We start from the raw sequence: 26,503 nt of genomic DNA on the forward strand, positions 1-26,503 counted from the left end.
TCTTTTCTCTGTTGGGATTACAGATAGGTAAGTGAGACAGATATTCCTAGATATAATCTCCATCAACCTTCAGCTCTGTCATAAGAACTTAACCGTACAGATATTAGGACATCATCATCATCATCATCATCATTGATGGTGGATCCGATATTGATATTCACGACGTTGTTGGTACCTCCTTTCAATCTCCAGAATCGAGTATCTTACTGGAGAATCTCTGGAAGTGGGCCGGGTTCCATGGAGCACAGTATAAAGGCAATAAATAAGATATACAACATACAGTGGTTAATTCAAACATAGCCCAGATTACCTACAAGTGAATACAAATATTCCCTTCCTTATCTGCTCAATTATTTCCCTACATAACGGTAACCTCACAAATATCTTTGTATTAGCCGTGGTTTCTCCTGGCAGACGTAAAACATCTTTCAATGCACTTTCAAGTCGATCCATATTTGGCAAACTAATGTACCCAAACGCTCATTAGTGCGTTATCTTCCGGATCGTTCTGTCTGCTTAGAAGGAACAATTGACGGAGATTCATGGGAAAAGAGAGCTCCGAAATAGGTCTTAATGGATCTAGGAAGCTAGTAATTAGTGAAAATTGCGAATGATCATGCCAAAGATGTGGTTACCTATTTTGCAGTTGAGAGAGGTGTTCACATTAGACCAAGTAGAGGGAGAAGAGAGGGAATAATCGGTCCTCAGACAATATTAATTTTAACCTACCTAAGGATCCTCGAGCTTGATTCTAGGCTTACCACAATTGTGCATGATACTAATTTTAGCATACCTAGGTGCATCAATAGTTCGATGCTGACATATACGTAGACCTATTGGGGTACATTTTGATGACGAGAATCCACATTGTATTTCCGGTTTGTATTTCCGCAATTTCAACGCTTATTTTTGGCTCCATATGATTATCTCGCAACACAGCAAATTAATACGTAGAATTTGGAACTGAGCGTATTATTAACCATACCAGTGATATGATATGCTCAATGTTATAAGATTGATTTTTAGCTTCTCTTTCAAAAATTATTGATATCATGTTACTATAAAGAGGGCTAGACGGTTTGTGTACACTTTCTTCTATTTTTAAGGGGTTCGGGGATCTATTTAAGATTTGAAAAATATATTCCTATTAATCTCAACACCAAATTGCTCCAGCAATGCACGCTAAGAAAATTGTGAATCCAATACAAGAAAGGAACTCCAAAAAACTGGTATCAAATCGAAACATTATGCGTTGGATATTCTAGCTTGTTAGGCGCCATATCACCGCCTCCGTCCTGCTTGGCCGAAGGTATCGAGTCGAGAGTAGGCTTGCAAGAGGTTTTGCTACCGGTCATTTTTTGTTTAGTAGCGGAAGTTGAAGCAATATTCCGTTTATCCGAAGCTATGGTACCAACTCCGTTCACCTTAGTCGAGGAATTCGAGTCGATTTTGCGTTTATTAGGAGCTACATCAACGAGTCCATACCACTCATCGACGGAAAGGGAGTTCGCTTTATGTATTTCTTATAATTTGTTAGTAATGTAATCACGATATCATGGGAAGACGAATGCTCACCATGTGGACGTGCATAGCCAACGGCCATAGCGCTCAGGACTGCCATTCCCTGGAAGCCAGGCCCAGGTTTCATGATTATATAAAATGCAAAGACGATGATATCGTTTGCCAACACTGAGAAGAAGCATGAGCTTTTTCGACAACCTGAATGTGCACCATGAGATTCATATACCTCAATATTTCCCTGCTCTCCCACTTCCTTGTCTCAAGTGACCGGGCTTTTTTTTGTATGCCACCACTTTTATCATCGGCTAATCAATGATGACTTGTATACAATTATCATCCTGCGGGTTGGGCGTGTAGGGCGTCGAACCCCAGTAGCCAAGAACAATTGTTGCCCCCAAAGCTGGGATGCATTCATTGTGTCTCACTTTCATCACGGTGATTGGGAATTGGCTTTAAATATGTATAATTATTAATTATAGAACTTTCGATATTTCGGGGCTAGAAACTCAAGCAGCCTTTCCAGAAATCGATCCTGCCCATGAAACTCCTACTGGTTGGCTTAGAACTAACTCCTTTGAGAGATTTCCAGAATAGGGTGCGGGATACTTAGGGCGGTGTGGGATATTTAGTTATCGGGGTGGGTCAAACCCGAGATCCGATATCTGCTTTAATTGGTGAATTAGAGTAAGCTTTACCAGATCGTGATATATGGGGCGTCTTTAGGTTAGCGTCAACTCTAAGGGTACCACGGCGGCGGCTGAATCAGGCAGATTTCCCGAATCATATTTCCAAAATGGATATGATCAACACAGAGGATTTAGGGTATGACATTTTAAACATCTTAAATGTACGGAGTAGAGGGTCTAATTCTGAAATTATAAATAAAGCACTGAAACATTATTCAGAGTTGGGTTGCCCGATGTAATTCCGTATTAGCTCGGAATTGTGGTCGAGCCAACGGCGCAACATGCTTCCCAAAGCGGTTAGATTTTCTTGGCCACGTTCCCTCGTCCCAAAGCTAGTCACTATTGAATTGTATTAATCATAATGACATGGAAGAACAGCACATGGCATACTATATGAAGCCATTCCTAATGGATTGCCAAGAATTATTGTTCAGATGATAATAGTTCATGCAAGGAGGGACTTATAGGAGACCTCTTAGCTTCAATTTATTATTATCTACTACTAGTCTACTCAGAGTTCTTGTCTTTGGCAATGGCTGCACGCGAGTCTCGAGAAACCGTGTACATAAAGTGGTGCGTAAATGACGTTGTAGATATTTCCCTCATGCTTATTTTAAGTTATAATGATGACTGCCGTTTTCTTTGGCTTAATGTAACTTGGAAGCTCATGAATAATCCACAATTCTAACAATTCGCATGACACTGAGCCCTCATGGCGTCATATAGGCTATGCACTAGTACATTTAGTGTGTCTTTATGCATTATGTTCTAAGCTTAGCATTCACCGATAGTCCCTCAAAAATGGAGCTTTAAACGGTCACATCTGTGGGGGCCTCTGACAGAAAAAGGGGCCATTTATACTCCGTATTGTATTCTGCCTCGGAAAGATTATGTCTCGCCTAAAGACAAGTAATATTTGACATTTTGAAATATATTATTAAATCAGAAATCTCATCCATCAAGTTAAGATCCGCCGAAATAAGTGTTGGGAAATTGATGACGTCCCGAGGTGGTTGATTCAACGTCCATGTTATCGTAAAGGTAGTTTAGACGTTTTTAATAGCCATATGCTAATCGCTTGGATATAATCCAATGAGGCATCGTTATTTATAAATAGGCAGCTAAATTAATTTTACGGCCATACCTAGCTCTAGCCTCTAGGTTATGACAGAGGTAGCTAATCTTGGGGCGAGATTAGGCATGTATTGTATGGGGACCTGATTCAAGGCGATTGTCTTCACGTCCGATTAAATCTGTGGAATAGAGAATCTAATAAACAGTTTCGATTAGATACGACATGTCTATCGGAAATTCTTCAGACCACTGCTATAAGCTTATCGATAATATATTGCACCGATTAGTCCCAACCGGCAATACCATCACTCAAACTCTCCTCAAATCCCGTCCAAGTCTTGCCCCAGAAAGATTTAAGAATCTCCTCGGCCCTACCCATTGGTTTAATCACAGTCTTGTCACGCCAATCATCCGCTGGCGCTTCCGGAATATTTTTGTTATTAGGACGCAATTTACGGAGCACGGTATCAACATAGGTCCAGTTGAAGTCTTGGACGGAGCCAAAAATACGCTCGTCCTTGATGGAAGAGTCAAGAAGGGCAGCAATGTGAAGACGCGCAGTATCACGAACGTCGATGAAATATTCTAATTTGTGTTTTGAGTATATTCGATGTTCATATGGCAGATCTCACAACATTGACTTACCAGGAGCGAATATCGATCTCACCGTGGGGTCCCCTTTCAACAAGTTACGAGTCACCCCCATGGTTGAGGCGGTCTGCTCTGAATGCAGAATTGTTCCCATCTATTCTATTAATCAACCATCTCGCTCATATAGAAGTAACCAGTTATCAAGAATGGGTAGGAAAATGACGCACGTTGAAGCCTGGCAGCACAGAATTGAAAATAAAACCGGGTTTATTCTCATTTACCCATTTCCAGGACTCTCTCTCGGATTCAGTCTTGGAGGCAGCATAATTATAGAATGGCTTTAGTTCTGGTGCCGTATTATCGTCCCATGCTGATTTAACAGCACTGTCATTGTAGGAAGCTGCAGTCGGTGAAGGCAACAAATTAGTTGTGTGAGAGATTGTGTGAGAAAAGAAAAATTGGCTCACTTTCGTCTACAATGACATTCTGATTTTCTGGCACTGCAATATAAGTCGCCGCCGCCGAGGACGTTAGGACAAACCGCTTAACAGATGACTCTTTCGACGCCGCAGTCAAAGCATTAATTGCCAGATTGACGACCTTTGGAATCACCTCATTGGGATCAGCACTCAAGCTGACATCTGACGCCTGGTATGAAACTCCAGTCAGCTTTTGTTCCATGTTAAACATAGCTCGATTTAAAGCTATAAGTCTCGACGTACTACGTGGGCAACGGCAGCTACATCCTTGATAGCCTGGTCATAAGCCCCTTCGATACTGAGATCCGGCACAACAACACTGTGGTACTTTCCCTTGCCATGTCTTTCCGAAAACAGCTTATCCAGCCATGGTTTCTCAGAGCGCACTGTACCGCGAACCTTGAAGCCGATCTCTAGCAAGATGTCGATAATGTGAGACGCAATATAACCATTGGCGCCGGTGACAAGTATGATCGAGCCTTTGGGTATCACATATTCTGGTTGGGACATCGTGGGCAAGTCAAGTTTCTATCACTGGGATTATTATCAGCAGACCTGGATGTTGTATGAACAAGACGAACCGAGGTGCTGTGTCGGTTCACCTGCTTGATTGCTGTTCCTTGGCGGGGGGAGACTAAGAGATGTGGCTCTTTTTAGGGCTTATTAATCGTTGAGCTGTTGTACCAGCTACGCTCTGGGTTACTTTCTGTTTCTCTTCCTTGGCGAGGGAATAATTAGACTGTGATTTATCATAGAACACACTTCACGCGTATTCTGTAGTGCGTAATTAGTTACTGAAAGAAAAGGAGATCTGTTGCTGGCCAGGCCCTAACCACAACAAAAGAACGACGTCTCTGAAAGGCGGGTCTGTGTAGACACAAACCCCGTTCGGAAAAGCAATTGAAGCCGCTTATTGGCTGACATACTGCTATCCCTGTATTGATTATTCAATATACACTCAACAATCAAGCTCTATATAATCCAGGCCCGCGAACTAGCCTTGTTAGCCTCTTATGCCTTGCCTAGGTTAAGGTGTCATAAAATTAGAATTAGTTTCTTCTAATGTGCGCTACAAGTCTCCCCAGCCAATGGGGGCACCTTGGTTTTCTTGGCTGAAACATTGGATTCGGGGCTGTTTTCAAAGGTCACGTGCCAAACACTGTGCAGCTTGTCGGTCGGTTGTAGAACAGCACGCTCGAGCCAGGGAAGAAAGAACCGGGAAGTTTTGATCTATAATTATTGACTGAGAATCTGACTTCAGCTCCAATACCATCAAGTGCTTCAATTGACAGACGGGTGGTAATCCCGCGACCTCGTCCAGCTTCAGGCGCCCACGTCACGTGAACAGGGCCAGGGCTAGCTGAACTGAGCTCTAGGTGGAACGATCAGCAGTCAACTTAGAGCCGATCCCCCCAAAGCCTCTGGGCCCAAAGGCTGGAGGTGAGATTCAGCCACATTTCAAGCTGACAACATTGTCTTTGATGGGAAAACCCGCTGTTGAAGGATGCTTGATTGTGCTGGGTATTCCGGTCACTAAACTCGACATTCCATCAAGTTGGGTCTACATTCTCTCCTTGTCAGGCCCCGGCTGGGCTTGAATCCCAGTCCGTCACTATGCCTCAGGGCTTTACGAGACGAGCAATTGGCGGATTGCTGGCAGCCACCATTCTCCTGATAGTATGGCGCATTTCCTACTACGAACCGTCGACGCTCCCTGGCCATAGTCCTCAGGGCAATAACAATGTTGCCAAGACTAGTGCCACTTCACGAAAAGTCGGCAAAGTGTCGATGTTATACGGTTATCCCAATCCTTACTACAAGCAAGCCCTTGAGAGTCACAAACGACATGCGGATCGATGGGGTTACCCAATGCATATATTGCAAGAGGATATCTCGGAAGGCTTCTGGAACAAGCCGAGCTACGTGCTGTCACTCGTCATTCAAGAGCTTGCAAAGCCAGCCGCTGAACGACTAGAATGGTTAATGTTAGTCCTCAAAAGCCATCGCATTCTTCTATGACAAGCACAACTTGCTAACTGCACTCGTCCCCAGGTGGGTTGATGCTGATTCGATCATCATCAATCCTGCAATTCCTGCCGATATTTTCCTCCCACCCCGCGACCTGTCGGAAATCCACTTCGTCGCGTCCAAGGACCAGAACGGGCTCAACACGGGAATAGTCTTCTTTCACGTCCACCAGTGGACGATCAGCATGTTGATAGAGGCGCTTGCACACCCTCTTTACTTACCAGCGATCGATCTGGGTGTTTCCGCCGACCAAGAAGCAATGGCTCGTATCATGAAGAAAACGACAGATGGCCCCGATGGCCAAGGATACGCACAAGGTATGGCCTATCTCCCACGACCCTGGATTAACACCTATGAGTGGCATCACGCCTACGAGGGAAAGAAGGGAGACATGCTGGTGCATTTTCCTGGGCTTGAGGATGATCGATGGCCTCACATGGAAAAGTGGCTCGGGGTTGTGGAAGACACTCCACTTGAATGGGAAGTACCGTTGAAGGATACTGAATACCCCCGATTGACTAAGGATTTCTGGGACAAGTTCCGCACTGCGAGGAATCTTGCAAATCAAGTCGAGAGAGATATATACAACGCACCGGCCGGCTCCCTAACCCATGCCCGACAGGAAGCTGTTGCACAACTCCGAATCGCTCTACAACAACATGCCGACGAGGCCGAATTTCTCCAGCAATGTGTAGATGATCTACATGCGGCGATCAAGAAGGAGACGTCTGCCTAAGTCATAAAATACATATACCTGCTAAATAACGCCGATAGGATTTCTTGGTCGGCCGGTTTTCATACCCGAGGACATTATAAAGCATAATATTTGATAGTTCGGCGCTAAAAAGGGAATAATATTGATCATCAAGAATGTATATATGGACATTTTGATTTATATTGGTACGCGATGGAGGCAAGTGGGATGTTTTTTGTTTTGTTATGATGTGTAATCAACAATGAAATTACTATGGAGGTGGTCTCCGGTGAAGAGCTTGAGTCCAGATGCATGACATTTAAGTTTTACGCTCAAGCACCCGTGCCATTCTCGTGCCTAGGCCACAGCAGAAATTGAGCAAGTCACGAGAAATGTCAGCCACTCATTTTTGCGCGAATGTTCCTTCTTCTGGTACTGCGTAGACAAGACGAGTCAAACCAGCCGCAGGAGCCTCGCAAGCTCGCCGGCCATCGGAGTCCGGTCGATAAGATAAGAGAGCCAGCACTTATTATTATTCTGGTTCCATCATGCTGGTCACGCTATTCCCATGTAGTTACAAGTGATGAATCCTTTCTACCACGGTGCTACTTGTGGCTTGCGAAGATGATTGCAACCTCACCAGTTTTGTCCTTTTCCCCAATCGCTGTTTTATTCGACACTGTCCTTGTGATTGACAGCCACTATCAGGCAAATAATGAACCGACATGACAGCCACGAGGGGGCCGATATAGGAACATGAAACTCGTGGGTGGCACCCTAGTGCGATATTTTGTCTGGTCTAGAGAAGCATGGTCGGTCAGCCATTCAGGTTTCCTCTAATGACAATCGCGAAAGCGAGTCGGAGACAAGGTGAGTTAGCCGACCTGTACGACAAGAGGTTAGTTATCCATGATGATTTGCTGGAAACCCAGATCCAGATCATTAAGTCAGACGTTCCAGGTGTCCCCTTCTACCCCAAACAAGGCGAATAACGATCGCTGCAATGTCGAACAACGGAGGATTGATCGGCTTCTCGTAAAGAATCCCATAAGACGATCGGGCCACCGATCCAGTCAGGAATCAGGATAACGCGAGGTAGGATTCCGTGATTGATGCCCCCTGATCAGGCATTCAAAGTCGCAGTAGCATCGCCAGTCGACGACAAAGACTAGAAAATTGGGAGCAGATGGAGAAGTAGTCTTCGGGAGACATGCGACAGCGTAAGAAGAGCTTCCAGCAAATGGCCGTCTGTAGCGCCCGGACAATGGCACCGGGGAGACGCTATACCGGAAGAGGCAGGAGGTAAGCCCCTTCCTGCCGGCTTCGCACCCCTAAAGAGGCAGCTGCTTCGCGCGCCCGGGGAGCTCCATCACGTCTCCCCATCAATGTGACCCGTCGTTCAGTCATAGGGTTGGCTTTTTTTTGGTCTTTTTGCTCTGGCCTTTTCTTGTTTTGGGTGAGGCTGGTGAGCTGGGTGATACTGCCAACCTGCATTTGTCACCACGCCCAAACTTTCCTTTCTTATATACCGGCAGCATGGCCACTCGCTGTCCGCCTGCGCAACGGTATGAACTCCAGCTCGCGCACATGTTGCTTAGATAAACCTAGCCTGCTCTCCATCTCGCCAGCCTTGTACAGGCCTATAATCTGTATGCAGACATGAATATCGCGAGCCGTATTCGAACAGTCCACGATGTGGATCGACACCATAAGCATCTCAAGTGGTCGAAGAAACAAGCCCCGGTTTTGACTGTTTCCTCCGGAGATGTCGTCACCTTCGATGCCCTCGACAGCAGCAACGGTCAAATTACAGTAGATTCCGATACCTCTGCCCTCGACTCTTTCAGACTAGACCTGGCCGACCCTGCCTTTGGTCCCGTCTATGTCCGCAATGCCGAGCCGGGAGATGCGCTGAAAATTGATATCATTGCTTTGGAAACGGGAGACTGGGGATGGACGGCGGTTGTCCCTGGGTTTGGGCTTTTGGCGGATGACTTTGCTGATTCGGTCCTGAAGATCTGGAGATTTGACTCAGCCTCAGGCTTCGCTGAGTTGAAGTCAGGCGTGCGAGTTCCAGTGCGACCGTTCCTAGGCATCATGGGCATTGCACCGGGCGCCGATGGAGAGTTTTCCACTATTCCACCAACCGAAGTGGGAGGAAACATTGACTGCCGAGATCTTGTCGTGGGTTCGACGCTCTACCTTCCTGTCCAAGTTGCCGGAGCGCTCTTTAGCTGTGGAGATGGCCACGCCGCTCAAGGGCAAGGCGAAGTCTGTGGAACCGCCATCGAGACTCCCATGAAGGCAACAGTCCGCTTGTCAGTATGCAAAAATCACCCCTGGGTGCAATCACCACATCTTCTTCTGCCTCCACCACCGCCAGCACCCTTTCCCACAGTAGACAAAGGGCGATATGCCACAATGGGCCTGGACTCCGACCTCCTGGAGGCTACTCGTAAAGCAGCTCGCTTCATGATTGACTGGCTTGTATCTACTAAGGGCCTGACCCGAAACGAAGCCTACATCTTAACTAGTGTTGCAGCAGACCTGAAAATGGCCGAGGTTGTCGATATGCCCAATTTTGCTGTCACCATGAGTATCCCGCTAAACATTTTTGACTAGGCTAGGTTTTTGCTCAATTCATGGGCTATTCGTTATAAGACTGCTTGTAACAGAGGCAATCTAATATATCTCGACTTGTCTTTGGGACCGGATGTCTAATGAGACCTTCGTAAGTGCTTGTCTATTGACATTTGCAATGATTGTATGACTAGATTGAAACACTTGTTTTGTACATATTTTTTTTCTTCTTATATCACTTTGTCGTCTGTATCCTCTACATGTAGTATTTAAGGTGTTAAAGTGCAAATGAACGTCTATGTGAAACCGCATCTTCACGCCTTCCTATTGAAAAGGGGAAGGGAAGATTCTGTCGTAATGTAATAGTCATGAATCATCTGCATTCACATAAGTTGCAAATACAATATTCCTTCAGGAGAGTTACTACGCAAGTATGCTTTGTTGAATTTTGATGCTGGTCATGTGATTTCGCGTCGTGTCGTGTCTTGCCTGACCGACGGACACGAAACAACAGCATCCACCGCGACATCAATGGACCCGATTCTAGATGGACTGAACTCAGCCCAGCGAACGGCCGTGACGTCGCCAGCCTCAGTTCTTCAAGTGCTGGCGCCTCCAGGCTCTGGTAAAACAAAGACGCTGACGGCACGCGTCGCATACTTGCTATCGCATCATGGATTCCAGCCGCAAGACGTCATCTGCTGCACTTTCACGATCAAAGCTAGTCGTGAAATGCGCGGGAGACTCTCAAAACTGATTGGAGATCAATTACAGTCAAAACTTATACTAGGCACTTTTCATTCGATTTGTCGTCGGTATCTTGTCGCGTACGGCCATTTGATCGGCTTAAAGAAAGGGTTTGGGATTGCAGATAGCAATGATAGCTTGGCAATTATCAAAGTATGTCGTTCCTTTCACTAATCTCTTTAAAGTATTGAAGTTATTTACAAATACTTTTGCTAGAGGATTGTCAAACGCTCTCGTCTCAATTTACAGCCCAACATTGCAAGATCGAGAATATCGAGCCAGAAAGCTCAAGGAATTAGCTGGGAGGAGGTAGCAGAGAATCAACGCAAAGGTGTGGAACACCAGGAATTTGTCAATGTTTTTCGAGAGTATGAATCGGCATTGGCAAGTTCAAACCTGCTTGACTACGATGACCTTCTCCTCCGGTGCGTTGATCTCTTGCGAAATCACCCACAATGCGTGTCAAACGTACAGGCCGTCCTGGTCGACGAGTTCCAGGATACAAATCGAATTCAATTCGAGTTGATGAATTTCTTCGCATCTCGCCAGCGTCGAATCACCATTGTCGGCGACCCAGATCAAAGCATATACGGTTTTCGCTCAGCAGAAATTAAGAATTTGGAACGGATGCAGCGTCTGTACAGTAATACTTCGGTGGTGTTACTGGAAGATAATTATCGATCGTCTGGATCGATCTTACGATCAGCGGAGGAAATCATCGAGCAGGACATTTCGCGTCCCACCAAGAAACTACACCCAACACATGGTGTTGGAACTATGCCGGTTTTACGGAAGCTACCCTCAGCTGCAGCCGAAGCACAATGGATGGTGACGGAGATCAAACGGTGTATTGCACTCACAGGGAACCTTCTCAACCCCTCCGATTTTGCCGTCTTACTCCGCTCCGCGTCTCTATCTAGACAGATTGAATCCGAGATGGGCAAACAAGGAGTGCCTTATCGCATGGTGGGTGGATCAAGATTCTTTGACAGGGTGGAGATCCGGCTTCTATTAGACTATCTTCGTGTCATAAGCCACCTAGAGAACAACGACGCGCTTATTCGCATCGTCAACAGCCCGGCAAGGAAAATTGGTGAAGAGACGATCAAGACGCTGGTCACCGGCGCAGAGAAAGCCCAATTACCACTATGGGCGTTTATTAGAGATGTTGCTCAAGGTCGCAAGACGACGCAGAAAAGTCTATCTAAAGCCGCTGACTTTGGACTGGCGGGATTCGTTGGCTTGATAGAGTCAGCAAGGCGTAAACTACACGAATGTGTCGATGCCTCTTCTCCCCGGATTTTACTAGAATTTGTTATCAAAAAACTCGGTTTCCGAGAATACCTCACTGCAACTTATCCACTGGATGAAGAGAACCGTTGGGCCAATGTGGAAGAACTCTTGGCTCAAGCTGGTGATCCGTGTGCATCCTCTTCACCGCATGAACAAGACGATGCTCTTCCAGATATTGATGGTTTGGAGCAGCATCAGGGACATGTCGGTGAAGAGGCACTGTTTCGCTTCCTAGCGAACGTAGCTTTGTCCACAGAAGTTTCTACTGAAGAAGAAAATCAGAATCAAGAGAAAGTTACAATCTCGACTATTCACGCCGCCAAAGGACTCGAATGGCCCGTAGTGTTTGTCGCTGCCGTGTACGAAGGGATTATTCCGCACTCCCGTGCCGAAGATAGCGACGAGGAAAGACGTTTGTTATACGTGGCTATGACGAGGGCGCAGGCGCTTCTCTATCTCAGTCTTCCTCGTCGAGACTCGAAGAACGGCGAAGAGACCAAACCGAGCTCGTTTCTTCCGCCTCAGATAGCTGAGATCAAGTTTCGTCGGGTAGGACCGAAATTGCATGACAAGACTATCTTTGGCATCGCTGATATTCTCGGTCGGGCGCATCCTAGTCAAGAGGCTATGGTACAAGGCCTCAAAGGACTGCCCAGTGTACATGATGACATCTGGACGGCCGACGGAGACGACAGCTCGAATACGGCCACAAGATGGGATGGCACCCAGGGTGTGCAACAACTCGATGGTCGGGAAAACTGGATGAAGCGTCGACGAATGGACGGTGAAGGAAATCAGCCGGGTATCAGAAACACCTCCATTCTGGTTGCCTCGTCCGCATACACGCTAAGCAACTCGTCACATTTCTCTATTTCCAATAGTACTATGTCAGCGGGGTTTTCAACGGCAAGGCAGCATATGGAACAAGCTCCTCCTATTCATGAGGCGGCTGCTAAACGTGAAAACCCGATAAAGGATTCCATGACCGCTACCAACAAGGCTGGAGCAGCCACTCAGGGGACCCTTTCAAAATTCTTTGGTGTCGTCGAACCCAAGTCACAAGGCACTAGTACGTCATCGACAAAGGCCCAAAAAGACCAGCTGAAAAGGCCTCTCAGCCTACCGAAAGCTGAGCCCCAGAAATCGCTTCTCGGTTCAACCTCACACGTTCCCAAAGGCATGGGAGGACACCGCCTCCAGCCTCAACAGTTTCAGCCACCGCGACCTGTCGCGGGCATACCAACGTCTAATAACTACACGTGGCTGTCCGACTCCAGAGAGTCGACGACAACAACAACGATAACAAATACAGCAAGGACAGATGACTCTACAAAAACAGAAACACCGACCACAACGGCAGCGGTCAGCGCGATTAATAAAAGACCTGCGGAGTCTCACTGTGGAGTTCGCCCTGCTGCCACGTTTCATACGACGACTATGTCCACGATGCAGCAAGCTGGCTTTAATAGCGGGCGACGGACGCTGGGGATCCGTCGCAGCGTACACAATGGCTGGGCAGAGAGGATGAACCGAGCGAACAGTCATACAGGGCACAGCCAGACATGATTGTATATTTGAATATATCATAGCGAAATACCTGGATAATAAATGATCGCAACCAATGAGGAGGAGCCAGACTGCAGGGATAACCCAGGCACAAATGAGCCTGATTGGTGCCACGCAAGCTGCCACCATACTGGCACCTTTTAGCACAGCGGTGTTGCAAGGGCTATCCAGTAGCCGGAGACACTCTCTCGGGACGTCGTTCTAGCCGTCTGCAGTTCGCCACGCCAGCCTCATCTCATCTTGTCGACTGAGCCACTGTCCACATCAGTCGGGAATACACGTCAAGTATTGCATCTGTCTACGTGCCTAATGGACAGTGACGTGAAGCAGGCTCACCGCTTACAAGTGCATCCAAGCCTCGCCGGGAAAACGCGGTATGATCACCAGGTCGAAATGGACTATTTTTAATAATTCAACAATGAAAGTTAGCCATTGATTGATATGGCGAGGTCGAGTGATGCGCAGCCATGAACATAAAGGGAGCGATCGACAATGAACAGCTAGCTATTGTACACATAAAATACGAGCTACACAGATATTAGCATAACAAGCAATACATAATTGATAACTTGGTTAATTTGATTAATTCAATAATACGGCAGCAGATAACACACTGCAATAGTAGTAAAGCTATAGTAATAATGATGATAATTAATAGTCCTGGCGGTGAGGTGATGGTCATGTGAACCGTCGTAATCATTGGGCGATCCCAGCCAGTAACAACAGGCGATGTGCGTTGATGCCTGCGAGCCTGGCGCAGCCTTGAGTGCCGCCTGTGAGACAACAAGAGACCAGTCCAGTCAAGGGCCGTGGGGGAAAGTTGGCCCCTGTGCCTGGCTCGCCCTGGCATCCGACCGCCCATTCGGACCGCCCACGGTCTCTTGAACGGCGCTGTTCTGGGCGCTGCATCGGGGGCTCCCGCATTCCAACCACTGGCCGCTGGCCCAAACCCTCTCTATCATTTATTGTCATTCGTTACGGCTCTTAGCACGATAGTCAGCCCGCTTGTCCGCATCCAGCATGGCTGAATGGCTCGACTTGACTTACTACAGGTCGGTGTGCTGCCTAGTGACGTCGCGCCTTTTCGAGTATGGCGCCAGGCAGCATCAGCCATCGATATACAATGAGATCCAGCAGAGACATTCCTAGCACTACAAAAGCCCTCGGATCCCTCATCTGCGTCCCAACCATCTCATCTCACTATCATCAAAGACTACCATCCCATCGTGCTCCTACCAGGACTGTTACCACCCGCTCTCACAGTATCCCCGTCCAGTCTGCCTTGCAAGGCTCTCAGTAAATACGCCTGACATTGCCATTGCCATTGCCATCTTCAGTCCGGCTGCGCCACTGGATATTTCTATATTACACCTCAACCATCTCAATCTCTCCTCCATACCTTCGATCCGTTCATACCTATCGTCACAATCCCTCTCCGCGCCTACAATCAACCACAACCGTCACCATGCCTCTCAAACTCGGGGACTACGACTCCAATTCCTCCAGCAGAGTCAGCAGCACCGACAGGATACATGTCGGCGACGTGCCAGGTATGTTGAGTCGAGCTTTGTCCTGGACCGTCCAGGCTAACCCGTGCTATGAATCTAGATCCGTCTCGCAGATCGAATACCAAAGCGGTCGTGGTGCATAATGGCGGCGGGCCCAGCTACGACGAGAAGCGGCCGGCGAGCTGGGACAAGAACCGGTGGAAATAATCCATCATGCAATACGATACTATGCTACTAGAGCCACCCTCTAGTAGTAATAGTAGCTTGGTGGATGCGGAGGCCCGCACTGATGAACCGCGCCGGCGCCTCTGACTGGCTCCGCTTCCGCCTTTTCGACTGGCGCGCGTAAAGGCAGACAAAAGTGAGGCGACCCGCCGTCGCCTGCTGCCATTCGCTGTTCTCGCTCTGCCCCTTTCTTTCTTTTTTTTTCGCTCACCAAGTTTGTCCTTGAAGTGAGGCAATAATGGACGATCCGTCTCGTCCCGGCATTCTAGACTGCCCGCCGGCTTGTCCCATTCAGTCCGGTGGTGCATTGCTGCCCGTCCGACGGGTTATCCTGCCTCCCTCTGAATGCCGCCCTTGCGTGGTTGTTGGCTGCTGGTGTATGTACCACTATTGACGTGCTTGTCTGCCGCATTATTCTTGCTGTTTTTATTGCTTTTGTTGTCCCGACGACTTGTCGCATTTCGGGTTTCTCTTTGCCTGTGTTATTTGCGTTTGCCTTTTGCGTGTGGAGTTGGCCTGTCTTCATCATATTACACTGCATAGCTGTTACACTGCACAGCTGCCTGGCGCGGCAGTGCCTCTGTACTATCATCATGGACTGGAGTTGGTTTGCCTGGTATATTTTTGGAGACATAGCATCTCTGCTCGGGTCAGCGTGAGCGCTGATATGTACGAACATGGTTAGGAGTTGTACAGTAGGATCAACTTTCTGCAGATATAGCGAGCTATAATCTAATCCACCATCATATTAACTATCAGCTGATATTTTATTAGATTATTTGGATAATTATGAAATACATAACAATAATATAGTCAGTGCGGAGTAGCTCCAAGAATCAGGCCTAAACAATAAATTCTTGGTCTAGCCCAAAGCAGTAAGGCTACTTACCACTCTGGCCTGAGCTCGGAGCTTCCCCATAGGAACAGCCCACAACCATAATCACGATCAATTGATAGATATCGAACCAAACCAAATCAAATTGCATCATTGAAAATGCGTTTCACGGCCCTCCTCTCCATTCTCGCCGCCTCCATGGCTGCCAGCGCCTCGGCGGCCGATCTCCAAATCGAAGTTACCCACGAAGTCTCCTGCAACCGCAAGACCACCAACGGCGACACCGTCAAAATGCACTATCGCGGGACCCTCGCCGACACCGGAAAGCAATTTGACGCTTCATATGACCGCGGCACTCCGTTGTCATTTAAACTTGGAGCTGGACGGGTTATCAAGGGGTTTGTCCTTTCCTCTCTTCAACGGGTGAAGTCAATGTCATACTGATTCAGAGTAGATGGGATCAGGGCTTGTTAGATATGTGTGTCGGCGAAAAGCGCACGTTGACGATCCCACCTGAGCTTGGATATGGTAACAGAGGCGTGGGCCCGATTCCGGCAGGCTCGACGTTGGTGTTTGAGACCGAGTTGGTTGAGATTGACGGCGTACCCAAGGATGAATTGTAATCGTGGTATGGACATCTACATGGGGAATAATGTATGAGGACCGAACGTTAAGAGATTCAAGAGTTTTCATTGTCATGAACATATGATCTAGTTGTATATACTATATGCATTCAAAGTTTGGGTATCTCCATGATCTTCTAATCAAACGCCTGGGTATCTTAAAAGAGACAACCATAAACCAGTGTGACATATCAATCCATCGCATCCAACTCATTCGCGCCCACCGCCTCATGCTCCGACACCATGATCCCCACCAAGCACTCCCCCAATATCCCCTCCCAATTAACCCAAGGATGAATCTCCAAGAACAGCTTATCCGACTCCTTACCCGCCCCGCGCATCAACTCTCCCTTTCCACCCGGATGAAACGGGAGGTAGGGAGTGATATTGTACACTTTGCCGTTGTACGACGTCCACGCATCGACCCCCTTCCGGCCATGATGCGATTTGAGGAGCGAGGGAGTCACGCGGATCAAATTTGGGGGCAAACCTGCGCCGCGCAGATTGTTTTTCGGATTGGAAACTAGCGCGGCCCAGTCGAGGGGGGAGTGGCCGGGCTCAAGAATGACTTTTCGTGAGCTTCTTTGCGTCGGCGCGAGAGTGCTGGTGGTTAGGCTGCCTGCTGGCGTCGCTGCATTGCCCCGTGGCGCGGGTCCTCTTAGTGTTGCTGCGGCAGAGGGGGGTGGACGGAGGGGGGTTGGAGATTTCAATTTGGGAGGCGCAAGGAGGTTTCCACCGGAGGGCTGGGGAGGTCTTCGTTGTGCAGAAAGTCGAGGTGGCGGCGGTCGCATGTTCGTCTGGGAAGACGTCGTCTGTAGAGACGGCGAGGGAGGAAGCCTCCCATTCGTATCTGATGTTTCAGATGAGGCTGTCGAAACGGTCTGCTCAGCCTCCAAGTTCAGCTCAGGTACCTGCAGTGCAGGCGTCGCAGCCGACGCTTTGGGGGTCGTCTGCGGCGAGCCTTGGTTCTCATCCTCCTCAGATTTTATTTCTGTAGTCTCCTTAGAAATCTTATCCTGCGAATTCTCCGGCTCCAAAGCATCCTGCCGGGTGGCGGTCTGTGTGGTCAACCGCGAGAACAGGTTGAATCTGAACATACTCGACGAGAGCAGTGGCGACCGAGCAAGGAAAATGAGCGTAATAAGGAAAACTCCGACAGCGGCAATCCAGCCCATCCCAGGAACCCCCAGCTGGTTGGGTTTTAAGAAACTGGATTGGTGGGATATTATTAATCGAAGTTGTCTGGATCTAGTGCGGTGCGATTAAGGTTTGCGATGGGCTTCGGGCCCGCTTCGGCATCTCAACTCTCGACATAATCATTCAAGCATTTCCCCAGAACTGCGCGGATTGGATTGTTTTTTTGGCTGTTTAAGAATTTGTGTAATACTTTTTAATTGTGCTTCGGCTATACCTTCTATAGAATAGATACAATCCATCATTAATTGCACGGAAATCTGACCCGGCTTCTGTTCTATCGCCATCGCCCTACAACCCCGACCAATTGATTCATTTGGGCCACTGTTATGATATCAGGCTGCCATCACTAACCTTCTATTAATTCACTCCAGCCTGCTCCATGTCTACACCACAGTGCGCGGACTTGGAAGAAATGAGAGGCCATGTTGCGAACAACTATTATGGCAACTGAAGATACTGTTCTCCTGTTTGATGCAGGGGCCGGAACGGCGAGTGTTCCTCAAGCTATTCCTATACCGACACAAAAGACGAGGACTGGGCTAATGACAATAGGCACAAGGAGAGCGCAATTCGCAAGAAGATCGCTATGTGGTGATCTTGCCGGATGAATTCCCACCGTCGCAGACCACAGATAAATTCGCTTTACTTGCGACATATGATGGGCAGTAAGAATATATTTACAGATAAGAAAATCAATCTGGAATATGTTCTCATATTCACACGTAAAATTTAGTGGCTCTTCCATGGTCTCAGAACACGTCCGTCAGAACCTCGCGCATCTCCTCGTCAGCCGACCAGAGTTCAGTCAGGGCGACTACGAAACCGCAATTTGTAGGGCTTTTGAAGACGAAGACAGCCTTTTATTCGGACTCTCCATGGCGGAAGATATAGAGCCCGTGATATCCGGCACGACAGTTGCGTTGTGTCTGGTCAATTTGACCAAAGGGCTGGTGGTGGTTGGAAACGTGGGTGATTCGCATATTCTGCTTGCGGAGCGGGATCCGTTGACCGAAGCTATTGTGTGGCAGGTCTGTATACTGGCTATTTCCTTATTATGTTAGGGTAATTGAATTAAATGCTGAGGGTTACAGGACCGCTTAACAAAGGCACACAAACCTAACACGCCAGCGGAAAGGAATCGAATTGAACGTGCAGGTGGTGCTGTACGCGTAATCTCGGGGACTGCCAGACTTGGTTGGTGCCAACCTTGGTATTGTAGTGGATAAACATAGAAGTCGGTGGCTAAATGAACAGGGTCCTTAAACATGTCTCGAGCCCTCGGCGACCTACAGTACAAAAACCCCATCAACACGCTCGATATCGACGCCACATCCAAAAGCAGACGAGTCAGCACCGCTATACCACAGAGACGTGGTGACTTCCTGTCTAATAAACCGCACGTTCGGACCGTGAAACTTGACAAGAATAGTCGATATGCACTGCTCTGTTCTACGGATGGAGTATCAGATACGACTGATGATAAGATATTAATGGAGGAAGTCGTGGCTGCATTGACCAAGGGGCAGAGAGCTTCGGATATTGCAAAGAGCGTGACCTCCATGGCGGCTGGGATGCCGGGAAGTGATAACTGTACGTGTGTTGTTGCGTTCTTTGATGGGATTCAATCATAAATATCTGTTATTACGGATTAGAAATGTAAGCATTACAGATTAGAAATGTAAGCATTACATTTGCTGGTAGCATAGCAGTTGGGTTTTTGATTTACAGACAATCAAACCATACGAATAGAAATATAAAAATATAGAAATAACTTAATCTTGCCACGGACCAGTTGAAGGTACCGTAAATCACAGAATAGCTTGAGTAGACGCCAGGTGATGCTAGATGAGGCCAAGTTTATTTAGGCTCTCAGTTGGATCTATGCGTTGATAGCCCACGAAACAAGTTTCTTCCAAGTAAAACCACCCTTCAACTTAAGATTTTCTTTCAAAACCGGAACAGCCATAACTAGTGAAACTGCCGTCGCAAGCGCGCCACACGCCAACGACATCGCATGGTTCGCTTTACACCCATCTAAATACGAGATCAAAATCGACTCCATGTCCGCCGAAGTGAACATATTCCGGATCTGGGTTGCTCCAACGCGAATCACCGTTGCCGAATCCACACTTGGCGCATTATCAGCCAGACTCGAGACGAGGCGACTCGTAAAGGCAGCTTCCCCAGCCGCGATGAAGATAGTTGTGCCCATATTCTCTACAAATAATGTGAGGGTAGTAGCTTGTGCGATGTCGCTTTCAGAAACGAGAGCTTGGTTGGCGACCATAGGTAATTGTAGGACAAGACCTACGCCTACAGCGGTAATTATTTCGTACCCGATCCATTTCCCGACAGAAGCGTTCTCGTTTAGGCTATAGATGAGACCGACGCCTAGGGTGCCAATCAGCGCCCCCAGCACGGCAAGTGGAAGATACTTGCGATACATCCCAATAAGCACATTGGAAATCATTGTGCAAATGGAAATGCCCGTGATAAGGGGGATCATCCGTATGCCGCTCTGGGATGCAGAGGTATTGTCGATCGACTGGAACTGGATCGGCAGGGAATACAGCAGTGGGAAGTACAGACCAGCTAAAAAGAAACTGTAGACGAGATTGGCCACAAACGAGCTTTTCTTGAACAAATGTCCTTGAACCATGGCTCTATCGTGCATTTTCCATTCATTTAACATAAACAAAATCACCAGCCCGGCGGATCCAGCAAGACTGCCGATCACAGCACCACTGGACCAAGGCTTCGTTGCGCCGCCCCAGTGCATGGCCGTGATGAAACAGGCCATTGCGCCTGTAGCAAGCAGGCTACCGCTGAAATCCATCTGGATGAGCTTCTCGGTAAAGGAAGCAGCCACGGCACCGGTTTTCTTCAGACCAAAGATAATTGCCGTGGCGCCAATCGCCCAGGTTGGAAGACTGATCCTAAGATTGTCTTAGTCTGATAGATAATTCACGCGCGAGGAAGAGCAAGATACCAAAAACACCATCTCCATGACGCATGGTCCGTCAACGCACCGCCCAATAACGGGCCAATAACCCCGGCGCAACCAAAAGTTACTCCAATAGTGCCCATATAAGTAGCTCTCTGCGACGGTCTCACCGAGGTCCCAATAATAATCATCGCACCACTCATGATACCCGCACCGCCCATACCACCAATTGCCCTGCCGGCAATGAAAGCGGGACTACTCTGAGCGGTTGCACAAATGACATTTCCAATTTGAAAAATCAAGCCGGCAAACAGAAATGTCCCTTTTAGTGGGAAATATTTGTATGCTTTTCCCCATGATGATAGGAATGAGAAATTAGTGAGCGAGTAGGCACTCGTGTACCATGTCACGTCATCCAAATGCCCAAAGTTGTCGGTGATGCGTGGGATAGCGGTGGATATGATGGTTGAGTCGAGGGCAGAGAGAAAGACGTTGAAGATGATGGCGACCACGACGAGGAAGAGTCTGATGCCTTTGGGATAAGCATCTCCGTCGTCGGAAGCAGCAGCATTATCCTGGGAATGGTGGCTATGGTTACTGATTTCTTCCAACTGAATTGACTCTGCCATTTCGATATCCCCTCAAATTATCGCCAACAGTGTAAGATCCTGTGATGTAAGAATTTCCATCGTCCAGAAAAGCGGATGCACGTAAGAAGTAACATTTGGAGAACTCGGCCAATCGCGGCCCCGCTTCTTGTTGGTTGGTCTTATTTGGGATTATTATGACAAAATTTGAAGCACTGATTATCAAGGGAAAAAAAACATTTCAATAAGGAAGCCTTATTTCATTTGACTCAGAGTAAATTTCTTCAAATAAGCATGTTTGGATATATACAACATTTGAATGACTCGGGGTGGCACGGTAAATAGTAGAATCTCTGCCGTACGATCTACAAATATATATAAAAACACTAAAGAATTAGTAGACTAAATCAACAAGAAATTAGATATCTAGAGGTTAGGCCGTCTTGCACTTAGCGTAAACTACCACCGACCATATATGTATTTGTTAGGGTTACTACAGCAAGGAAGAAGGTGTCGAATATTGAAGATTTATTTATATCCTAACCCAATAATAGCGCCAGTAATCAAGACAAGAACGGAAGGTCGACAACTGTGTCCTAATATTAACAGTAATTATAAGGTGAGCAGGTTGTACAGAATATCGTGCAGATGACCAAGTCACTACGATTGAGGTTCTCTGAGGCATATGAATTCTCAGGAGGGTCGAACAATGAATAGTCTGTGCTAGAAGCACTACAGATATAGTTGCATGTTTCAAATGTTGCAGATATTCTTGATTGAATGAATACTATAGGCGTGAATCATGTTTTCAATCTAAATTAAATTCCATTGCTCATAAAAATAGCTATAAACAGACGTTATAAATAGCCATCATTGATGTGATTCTTACTCTTTCTCCTTCTTATTTTCTAAATTGTCCTCAGTAATTGCTGGCGGGATCCCCTCAGCCGCAATCGCCTGCAAGTCGCCTTCACCCATCTGACCATCCCAGCCGTTGGCAACAAGATAGGCCCGGAATTTCTCGTCATTGAATTTGAGATCTTCTCCAGTGACATTTGGGATAAAGAAATATGTTACCAAGATACCGGCGACACCGCAAATCGCGCCAATGATGAATGTCCATCTCTTGCCGAGGTTGTTTTGTATGGGCGTGAATGCTTGCGTTCCGACAGCAGCGCCAGTTTTGCCTGAAATAGTCAATATACTTGGTCTATATGAGAGAGTAAGGAGAAGTACCGAGAGCAGCAGAAATCCCATAGCACTGTCCTCGAACAGCGGTTGCATACGATTCCGAAGACAACAAACCAAGCATGTCGCCCGGTCCCAGGTTTCCAGAACTTTGCATGAGACCGTAAAACACAACGAACAATGGAACTATGTGGGTGATTTTGTCATACGCGCAGCCAATGATAAGGCCGAAGATGAGATACCCGGAAAATCCAAGCATCATAGTTTGTTTGCGTCCCAGACGGTCACATAACCAAGCGCCAATGAATACGCCTGGAAGCTGGAGGGCGCCTAGCAAGAGCTGCCATTCGGCGGTCTTGAGAATGGAGCTGTCTGACACTACTGACGATATAATAGTTCCTGAGAAAACGCCGTTGGGGAATGTGACAAAATCTAACACGTACTTAGAATTAGGAATATTGTCGAAGCAATATACATCTCGAGAAGGAAAGGAAAAACAGAGAGAAAGACACTTACCATACAAAAACCAAGCACCGCATGTGCCAACCAGGGTCTTCCAGTAATACTTCAAAACTAGCCAATAGGGCACGCTCTTTTTTATAGCGCCACGACGGTACAGCACCGAATTGAGCATACGGATTCGAAAGTAGAACACAGTCAACGGCCAAATGCAGCCGATTCCAAAACACACACGCCATACAGTGCTCAAATGAGACTGCTGACAAGCTGAGTAGACAATCAAGAAAACAATCACAGCGAAGGGACCACCAAAAGAAAGCGGGAGATTCGTTACTAGGATGAATGTTGGGCCTCGGTTCTTTAAGGAGCGCTCATTTGCTGCTTCGGACGCTGAAATTGAGGATGCAGGGTACTCGCCGCCGGTACCTTGGATTTTGTTAGTCAAGCCAAGACGTAATAGATATCGAAACGAACCAAAACCAATAACTCCACGCGCAACAGTCATCATCCAGAACATGCCATCGATAGTATACCCGTTCGATGCAGTAGCCAGAATACCGCCAATCACGATCATCAGGGTAGTGATCACAATAGCCCATTTTCGACCAAGGTAATCACATGTCCAACTAGGTAGTTATAGTTAGTGTTCTACAATAGGTATTCGGCTAAGGAGATGATATAGACTCACCCAATGACAATCTGTCCAAGTACCTCGCCGACTAGAAGAGCATTGGATACGCGAGTGCTCACGGTAGAGGTATATTCCTTTGGGTACTCTTTCTTCAACAAGACATTGGTCATGGTCCTATCACTTAGCTGAAATTGCAACACCGAAAAGAAGGGTCTTCTTACATTAAATTATTCTGGTAACCATCAGAAATTAAAGCAAACCCAGCAGCAAACTAACATTCATTGTTAGAGAGCACAATTCCTAAATTAGCATTGAGAGACGAGCTCACTATCGTGAAAACATCAGATAGGCTCTGGCGAGACCTGGTCACCAGACTGGACGGCCCATCCTCAGGCTGCGGCACATGCACATCAGCCGAGACAACGGTCTTTTCGTCCTGCTGTAGTGCATCTTGGCGCTCGATACTGTCCTGTGCTGGCGACTGCGACATGACGAGATAGGCTTTACACGACGATTACTGACGTATCTGTTAACAAGAAAACAGTCGGACAAAATACGAGGACAAACAAAGATTTGGGGCAGCTCTTCTTCTTAATCTCATACGATGCAACCGCAAAAAAACGCTTACCGTTATTGGGGACAGTGCCAAGGCACACTGTTTGGGGATCGGGCGCCACGATTGGCCCATTCGGGGTGCTGGCGAACTCTGGGACCACTGGCTGCGACCGCTTTGAGGGGCCACCCGAAAGCTTGATTTGTGCTTCCTATTCGGGACTACCAACACGTGTCTCTCTTGTGTTTTTTTTATAAAAGTGCTGTGCAAGCTGCGAGGGTGTCGTGATGTACAGTGGTTTAACTTGAATAATCTATACAGTTACCTCGCTGGATACCTCGTCGGAATCGGATCGGATTGTACGGAAAATCCGTCATGCCATTGCTTGTTAGCTGACGTACGCCCGATATCGATGACCAGCAAGGAAGACAATCCTGACATTATGTAGCTCTTGAGATCCTTCGAGAAAAGCCTCAAAAATACTGCTGGACGAAACATGCGAGCACGTTCGAGCATTCCATTTTCCGATTGGCGGGCAGAGAAAGTAGCCCTAAGACTAGATCGAAGATTAGATAAGATCTCAACTTCCACCAAATCTCTCTGGATACGTGCAAATATGTAATTCGGATGAGTATGTTGTGTTGATTCAAAGTTTCATAAACTAAACCTTCTTCAGGGCGGGACTAATACTCAAGTCTCTAATATTTCGTTATTCTCTAACTGCGCTGCTATAAAGGTCGATATATCACCAGCAACTACCATGCCTCGAAGACAATAGAAGAGAGCTTCGGTGACACAACAGATTCGTAAACGACAAGATACGTGACTCATAATTGACAAATAAAACAGAGATAGCTCGAACACCGCCGAATGCAAATCCTTCCATAACTCCTCGAGTACAAGCAACCCACCAATACATGCAAATCCATTGTGTTGTTTGACGTTATGCCCACTTTCCTAGCAACGCCATCAGCCCCGCACCCAAGCAAATTAAAACAAAAGCCCAGAGGACGGTCCTCAGGGGAGCCCGGCGCATAGACGAGCTGAACATGAATTCATGCGCCATCAGCTCGACGAGCGCAGTGTAAATAAGAATCCCCGCCGAGATCGAGTCAAACACCCCGTTGACAATCAACGTCGTGCGACCATTAGGCGGGTATGACTGGCGCACACCGAGTCCGATCGCAATTGCAATAGGCGTGGAAACCGCGTAGGCAAAACCCAGCAAGTAAGGCGTAAACCGCTTTCGGTCGGGCCACGGGAGAGTCGCCAGACGAGAACCTAAACCAAGCCCCTCGAAGGTCTGGTGGAAGACAAGCACGACGTAGAGGGTGGTAAAGTCGTCACCGGCCACGGCAAGTGTCAGCCCAACAAAGACGGAGTGGAAGATGATGCCGAACTCCAGGATGAAGACGGCAGTTAGTTGCGCTGCATATTCTTCGGCGGACAGTTCAGCATCTTTGACGGACTCAAGGTCGCGGTGATCGCGGCTATGACTGAGATGATCGTTGCCGGGGATATGACCTTTAGAGTCGTTGAGGATAGGAGGGTTCTGTGCTTGTGTCTCTTGAGAACAATTTGTCTCGTCCGAGTGGGAGTGGGTATGAGAGTCCGAGTGTGAATGTCCATGGCCGTCACCAAAGGAGTAACGCATGACCATGAGCTCGACAAAGAACATGACAACAATAGTCATCAGAACAATCCCCTCAACCCAGCTATACTCAGTGATCGGGCCCGTGAGACACGGGTTAGTCAGGGCCTCCTCAGCGGGGGCGAGCAGGTGAATGAAAGCAGTCGCGATGATAACCCCGGAGCCGAAGTATTTCGCGATAAAAAACATCCATGACGGCACTCCATTGCTGCCCAGTCGTCGCGCATACACAGGGAAGACCGCGCCGAAAATAGAGCCAACTAGGATGACGAAGATGGAGGAAATGCGTAGGCCCATGCGGCCATCATAGCCATTTCCAGTGTCGCAGGCATCAGCCATTTCTTCCTCAATATAGGTCCTGGCCGTGGCTGATCAGATGAGGTTAAAGTAAGAAGGATGTGAAATGGGTTCCACTCTGCTAGTCAACATCAAGCAGTTCTAATCGCTATTCTATAGTATGGTATGATATGAGACGACGATCAGAATTAAATAATCAGTCCAGTGCAAACGTTTGGGATACGTGGTGACCAAGAATCGGAATCAGCAGGAAAAGAATAATCGTGGGAGAAAGGTTTGCATGGTCCCGCACTTGCGAAAGTCGAAAGCGCGCAGATGAGGACCTTGGAGGCCGCAGCCCACTTTTCCTAACGTGGTGGTGAAGTCGAAGTGACATTTGGAGGAGAAAAAGAGGAAATGGGGACCTTGGAGACGATGACATCGTGCTTTGTGCTGCCTGTCATTGGTGGGTTGCCGCCTTTGTTCACCCGCCAAGCTTTTGCGCTGGGAGGCGAGCGCCGGAGTGACGGATTAGGCAGGTCATCAATATCGTGATAACCATGCGGT

The 26,503-nt window shown here is 47.6% G+C and overlaps 12 protein-coding genes across 12 annotated transcripts; 5 read left to right on the top strand and 7 right to left on the bottom strand.

The window, feature by feature from the left end:
* Positions 1–1,232: 1,232 nt before the first annotated feature.
* On the bottom strand, positions 1,233–1,648 carry BGW36DRAFT_361593 (uncharacterized protein; the record flags this gene model as incomplete). Its single annotated transcript, XM_046214289.1, has 2 exons — positions 1,233–1,522; positions 1,576–1,648. 2 exons carry the CDS (start codon positions 1,646–1,648, stop codon positions 1,233–1,235), a joined length of 363 nt encoding a protein of 120 aa, XP_046069421.1.
* A 1,658-nt stretch (positions 1,649–3,306) lies between these two features.
* On the bottom strand, positions 3,307–5,321 carry BGW36DRAFT_383640 (uncharacterized protein). The gene is made up of 6 exons (XM_046216697.1): positions 4,933–5,321; positions 4,595–4,879; positions 4,340–4,520; positions 4,100–4,272; positions 3,927–4,026; positions 3,307–3,866 (listed from the first exon to the last, which is right to left on the bottom strand). Exons 2-6 carry the CDS (start codon positions 4,859–4,861, stop codon positions 3,565–3,567), a joined length of 1,023 nt encoding a protein of 340 aa, XP_046069422.1. The 5' UTR covers positions 4,862–4,879; positions 4,933–5,321; the 3' UTR covers positions 3,307–3,564.
* Positions 5,322–5,830: 509 nt separating this feature from the next.
* BGW36DRAFT_210132 (uncharacterized protein) lies at positions 5,831–7,303 on the top strand. Its single transcript, XM_046209920.1, has 2 exons — positions 5,831–6,336; positions 6,404–7,303. The coding sequence occupies exons 1-2, from the start codon at positions 5,966–5,968 to the stop codon at positions 7,113–7,115; spliced, it is 1,083 nt and encodes a 360-aa protein (XP_046069423.1). The 5' UTR covers positions 5,831–5,965; the 3' UTR covers positions 7,116–7,303.
* A 1,121-nt stretch (positions 7,304–8,424) lies between these two features.
* Positions 8,425–10,041, top strand: BGW36DRAFT_383645 (acetamidase/formamidase family protein). The gene has a single exon (XM_046216698.1). It carries the CDS (start codon positions 8,733–8,735, stop codon positions 9,693–9,695), a length of 963 nt encoding a protein of 320 aa, XP_046069424.1. The 5' UTR covers positions 8,425–8,732; the 3' UTR covers positions 9,696–10,041.
* A 4,601-nt stretch (positions 10,042–14,642) lies between these two features.
* BGW36DRAFT_210153 (uncharacterized protein) lies at positions 14,643–15,116 on the top strand. Its single transcript, XM_046209921.1, has 2 exons — positions 14,643–14,809; positions 14,868–15,116. The coding sequence occupies exons 1-2, from the start codon at positions 14,725–14,727 to the stop codon at positions 14,972–14,974; spliced, it is 192 nt and encodes a 63-aa protein (XP_046069425.1). The 5' UTR covers positions 14,643–14,724; the 3' UTR covers positions 14,975–15,116.
* On the bottom strand, positions 15,084–15,750 carry BGW36DRAFT_210156 (uncharacterized protein). The gene has a single exon (XM_046209922.1). It carries the CDS (start codon positions 15,669–15,671, stop codon positions 15,258–15,260), a length of 414 nt encoding a protein of 137 aa, XP_046069426.1. The 5' UTR covers positions 15,672–15,750; the 3' UTR covers positions 15,084–15,257.
* Positions 15,751–16,025: 275 nt separating this feature from the next.
* Positions 16,026–16,450, top strand: BGW36DRAFT_300951 (putative FKBP-type peptidyl-prolyl isomerase; the record flags this gene model as incomplete). The annotated part of the gene is made up of 2 exons (XM_046211658.1): positions 16,026–16,225; positions 16,282–16,450. 2 exons carry the CDS (start codon positions 16,026–16,028, stop codon positions 16,448–16,450), a joined length of 369 nt encoding a protein of 122 aa, XP_046069427.1.
* A 191-nt stretch (positions 16,451–16,641) lies between these two features.
* BGW36DRAFT_300506 (cytochrome b5-like heme/steroid binding domain-containing protein) lies at positions 16,642–17,241 on the bottom strand (the record flags this gene model as incomplete). Its single annotated transcript, XM_046211636.1, has 1 exon — positions 16,642–17,241. The coding sequence occupies one exon, from the start codon at positions 17,239–17,241 to the stop codon at positions 16,642–16,644; it is 600 nt and encodes a 199-aa protein (XP_046069428.1).
* Positions 17,242–17,847: 606 nt separating this feature from the next.
* Positions 17,848–19,349, top strand: BGW36DRAFT_210195 (phosphatase 2C-like domain-containing protein). The gene is made up of 5 exons (XM_046209923.1): positions 17,848–18,135; positions 18,200–18,312; positions 18,381–18,675; positions 18,739–18,841; positions 18,902–19,349. Exons 1-5 carry the CDS (start codon positions 18,070–18,072, stop codon positions 19,276–19,278), a joined length of 954 nt encoding a protein of 317 aa, XP_046069429.1. The 5' UTR covers positions 17,848–18,069; the 3' UTR covers positions 19,279–19,349.
* A 177-nt stretch (positions 19,350–19,526) lies between these two features.
* BGW36DRAFT_301164 (putative efflux pump antibiotic resistance protein) lies at positions 19,527–21,220 on the bottom strand (the record flags this gene model as incomplete). The annotated part of the gene is made up of 2 exons (XM_046211669.1): positions 19,527–20,583; positions 20,637–21,220. The coding sequence occupies 2 exons, from the start codon at positions 21,218–21,220 to the stop codon at positions 19,527–19,529; spliced, it is 1,641 nt and encodes a 546-aa protein (XP_046069430.1).
* An 843-nt stretch (positions 21,221–22,063) lies between these two features.
* BGW36DRAFT_301342 (uncharacterized protein) lies at positions 22,064–23,946 on the bottom strand (the record flags this gene model as incomplete). Its single annotated transcript, XM_046211680.1, has 7 exons — positions 22,064–22,365; positions 22,415–22,798; positions 22,883–23,251; positions 23,300–23,451; positions 23,514–23,630; positions 23,678–23,727; positions 23,785–23,946. 7 exons carry the CDS (start codon positions 23,944–23,946, stop codon positions 22,064–22,066), a joined length of 1,536 nt encoding a protein of 511 aa, XP_046069431.1.
* Positions 23,947–24,952: 1,006 nt separating this feature from the next.
* BGW36DRAFT_361604 (putative plasma membrane low affinity zinc ion transporter) lies at positions 24,953–25,999 on the bottom strand (the record flags this gene model as incomplete). Its single annotated transcript, XM_046214290.1, has 1 exon — positions 24,953–25,999. One exon carries the CDS (start codon positions 25,997–25,999, stop codon positions 24,953–24,955), a length of 1,047 nt encoding a protein of 348 aa, XP_046069432.1.
* Positions 26,000–26,503: the final 504 nt, after the last annotated feature.

Source organism: Talaromyces proteolyticus (assembly GCF_021365285.1).
Source record: "Talaromyces proteolyticus strain PMI_201 chromosome Unknown BGW36scaffold_9, whole genome shotgun sequence".
NCBI lineage: Eukaryota > Fungi > Ascomycota > Eurotiomycetes > Eurotiales > Trichocomaceae > Talaromyces > Talaromyces proteolyticus.

Coding starts and splice junctions, on each gene's coding strand:
- BGW36DRAFT_383640 (XM_046216697.1), bottom strand. CDS start 4,861: ATGTCCCAACCAGAATATGTGATACCCAAAGGCTCGATCATACTTGTC. Junction 4,521..4,594: donor TAGCTGCCGTTGCCCACGTA/GTACGTCGAGAC, acceptor GTTTCATACCAG/GCGTCAGATGTCAGCTTGAG. Junction 3,867..3,926: donor GAGATCGATATTCGCTCCTG/GTAAGTCAATGT, acceptor AACACAAATTAG/AATATTTCATCGACGTTCGT.
- BGW36DRAFT_210132 (XM_046209920.1), top strand. CDS start 5,966: ATGCCTCAGGGCTTTACGAGACGAGCAATTGGCGGATTGCTGGCAGCC. Junction 6,337..6,403: donor GAACGACTAGAATGGTTAAT/GTTAGTCCTCAA, acceptor ACTCGTCCCCAG/GTGGGTTGATGCTGATTCGA.
- BGW36DRAFT_383645 (XM_046216698.1), top strand. CDS start 8,733: ATGAATATCGCGAGCCGTATTCGAACAGTCCACGATGTGGATCGACAC.
- BGW36DRAFT_210153 (XM_046209921.1), top strand. CDS start 14,725: ATGCCTCTCAAACTCGGGGACTACGACTCCAATTCCTCCAGCAGAGTC. Junction 14,810..14,867: donor ACATGTCGGCGACGTGCCAG/GTATGTTGAGTC, acceptor CTATGAATCTAG/ATCCGTCTCGCAGATCGAAT.
- BGW36DRAFT_210156 (XM_046209922.1), bottom strand. CDS start 15,671: ATGTTCGTACATATCAGCGCTCACGCTGACCCGAGCAGAGATGCTATG.
- BGW36DRAFT_210195 (XM_046209923.1), top strand. CDS start 18,070: ATGTTGCGAACAACTATTATGGCAACTGAAGATACTGTTCTCCTGTTT. Junction 18,136..18,199: donor TTGATGCAGGGGCCGGAACG/GCGAGTGTTCCT, acceptor TAATGACAATAG/GCACAAGGAGAGCGCAATTC. Junction 18,842..18,901: donor CTCGGGGACTGCCAGACTTG/GTTGGTGCCAAC, acceptor CTAAATGAACAG/GGTCCTTAAACATGTCTCGA.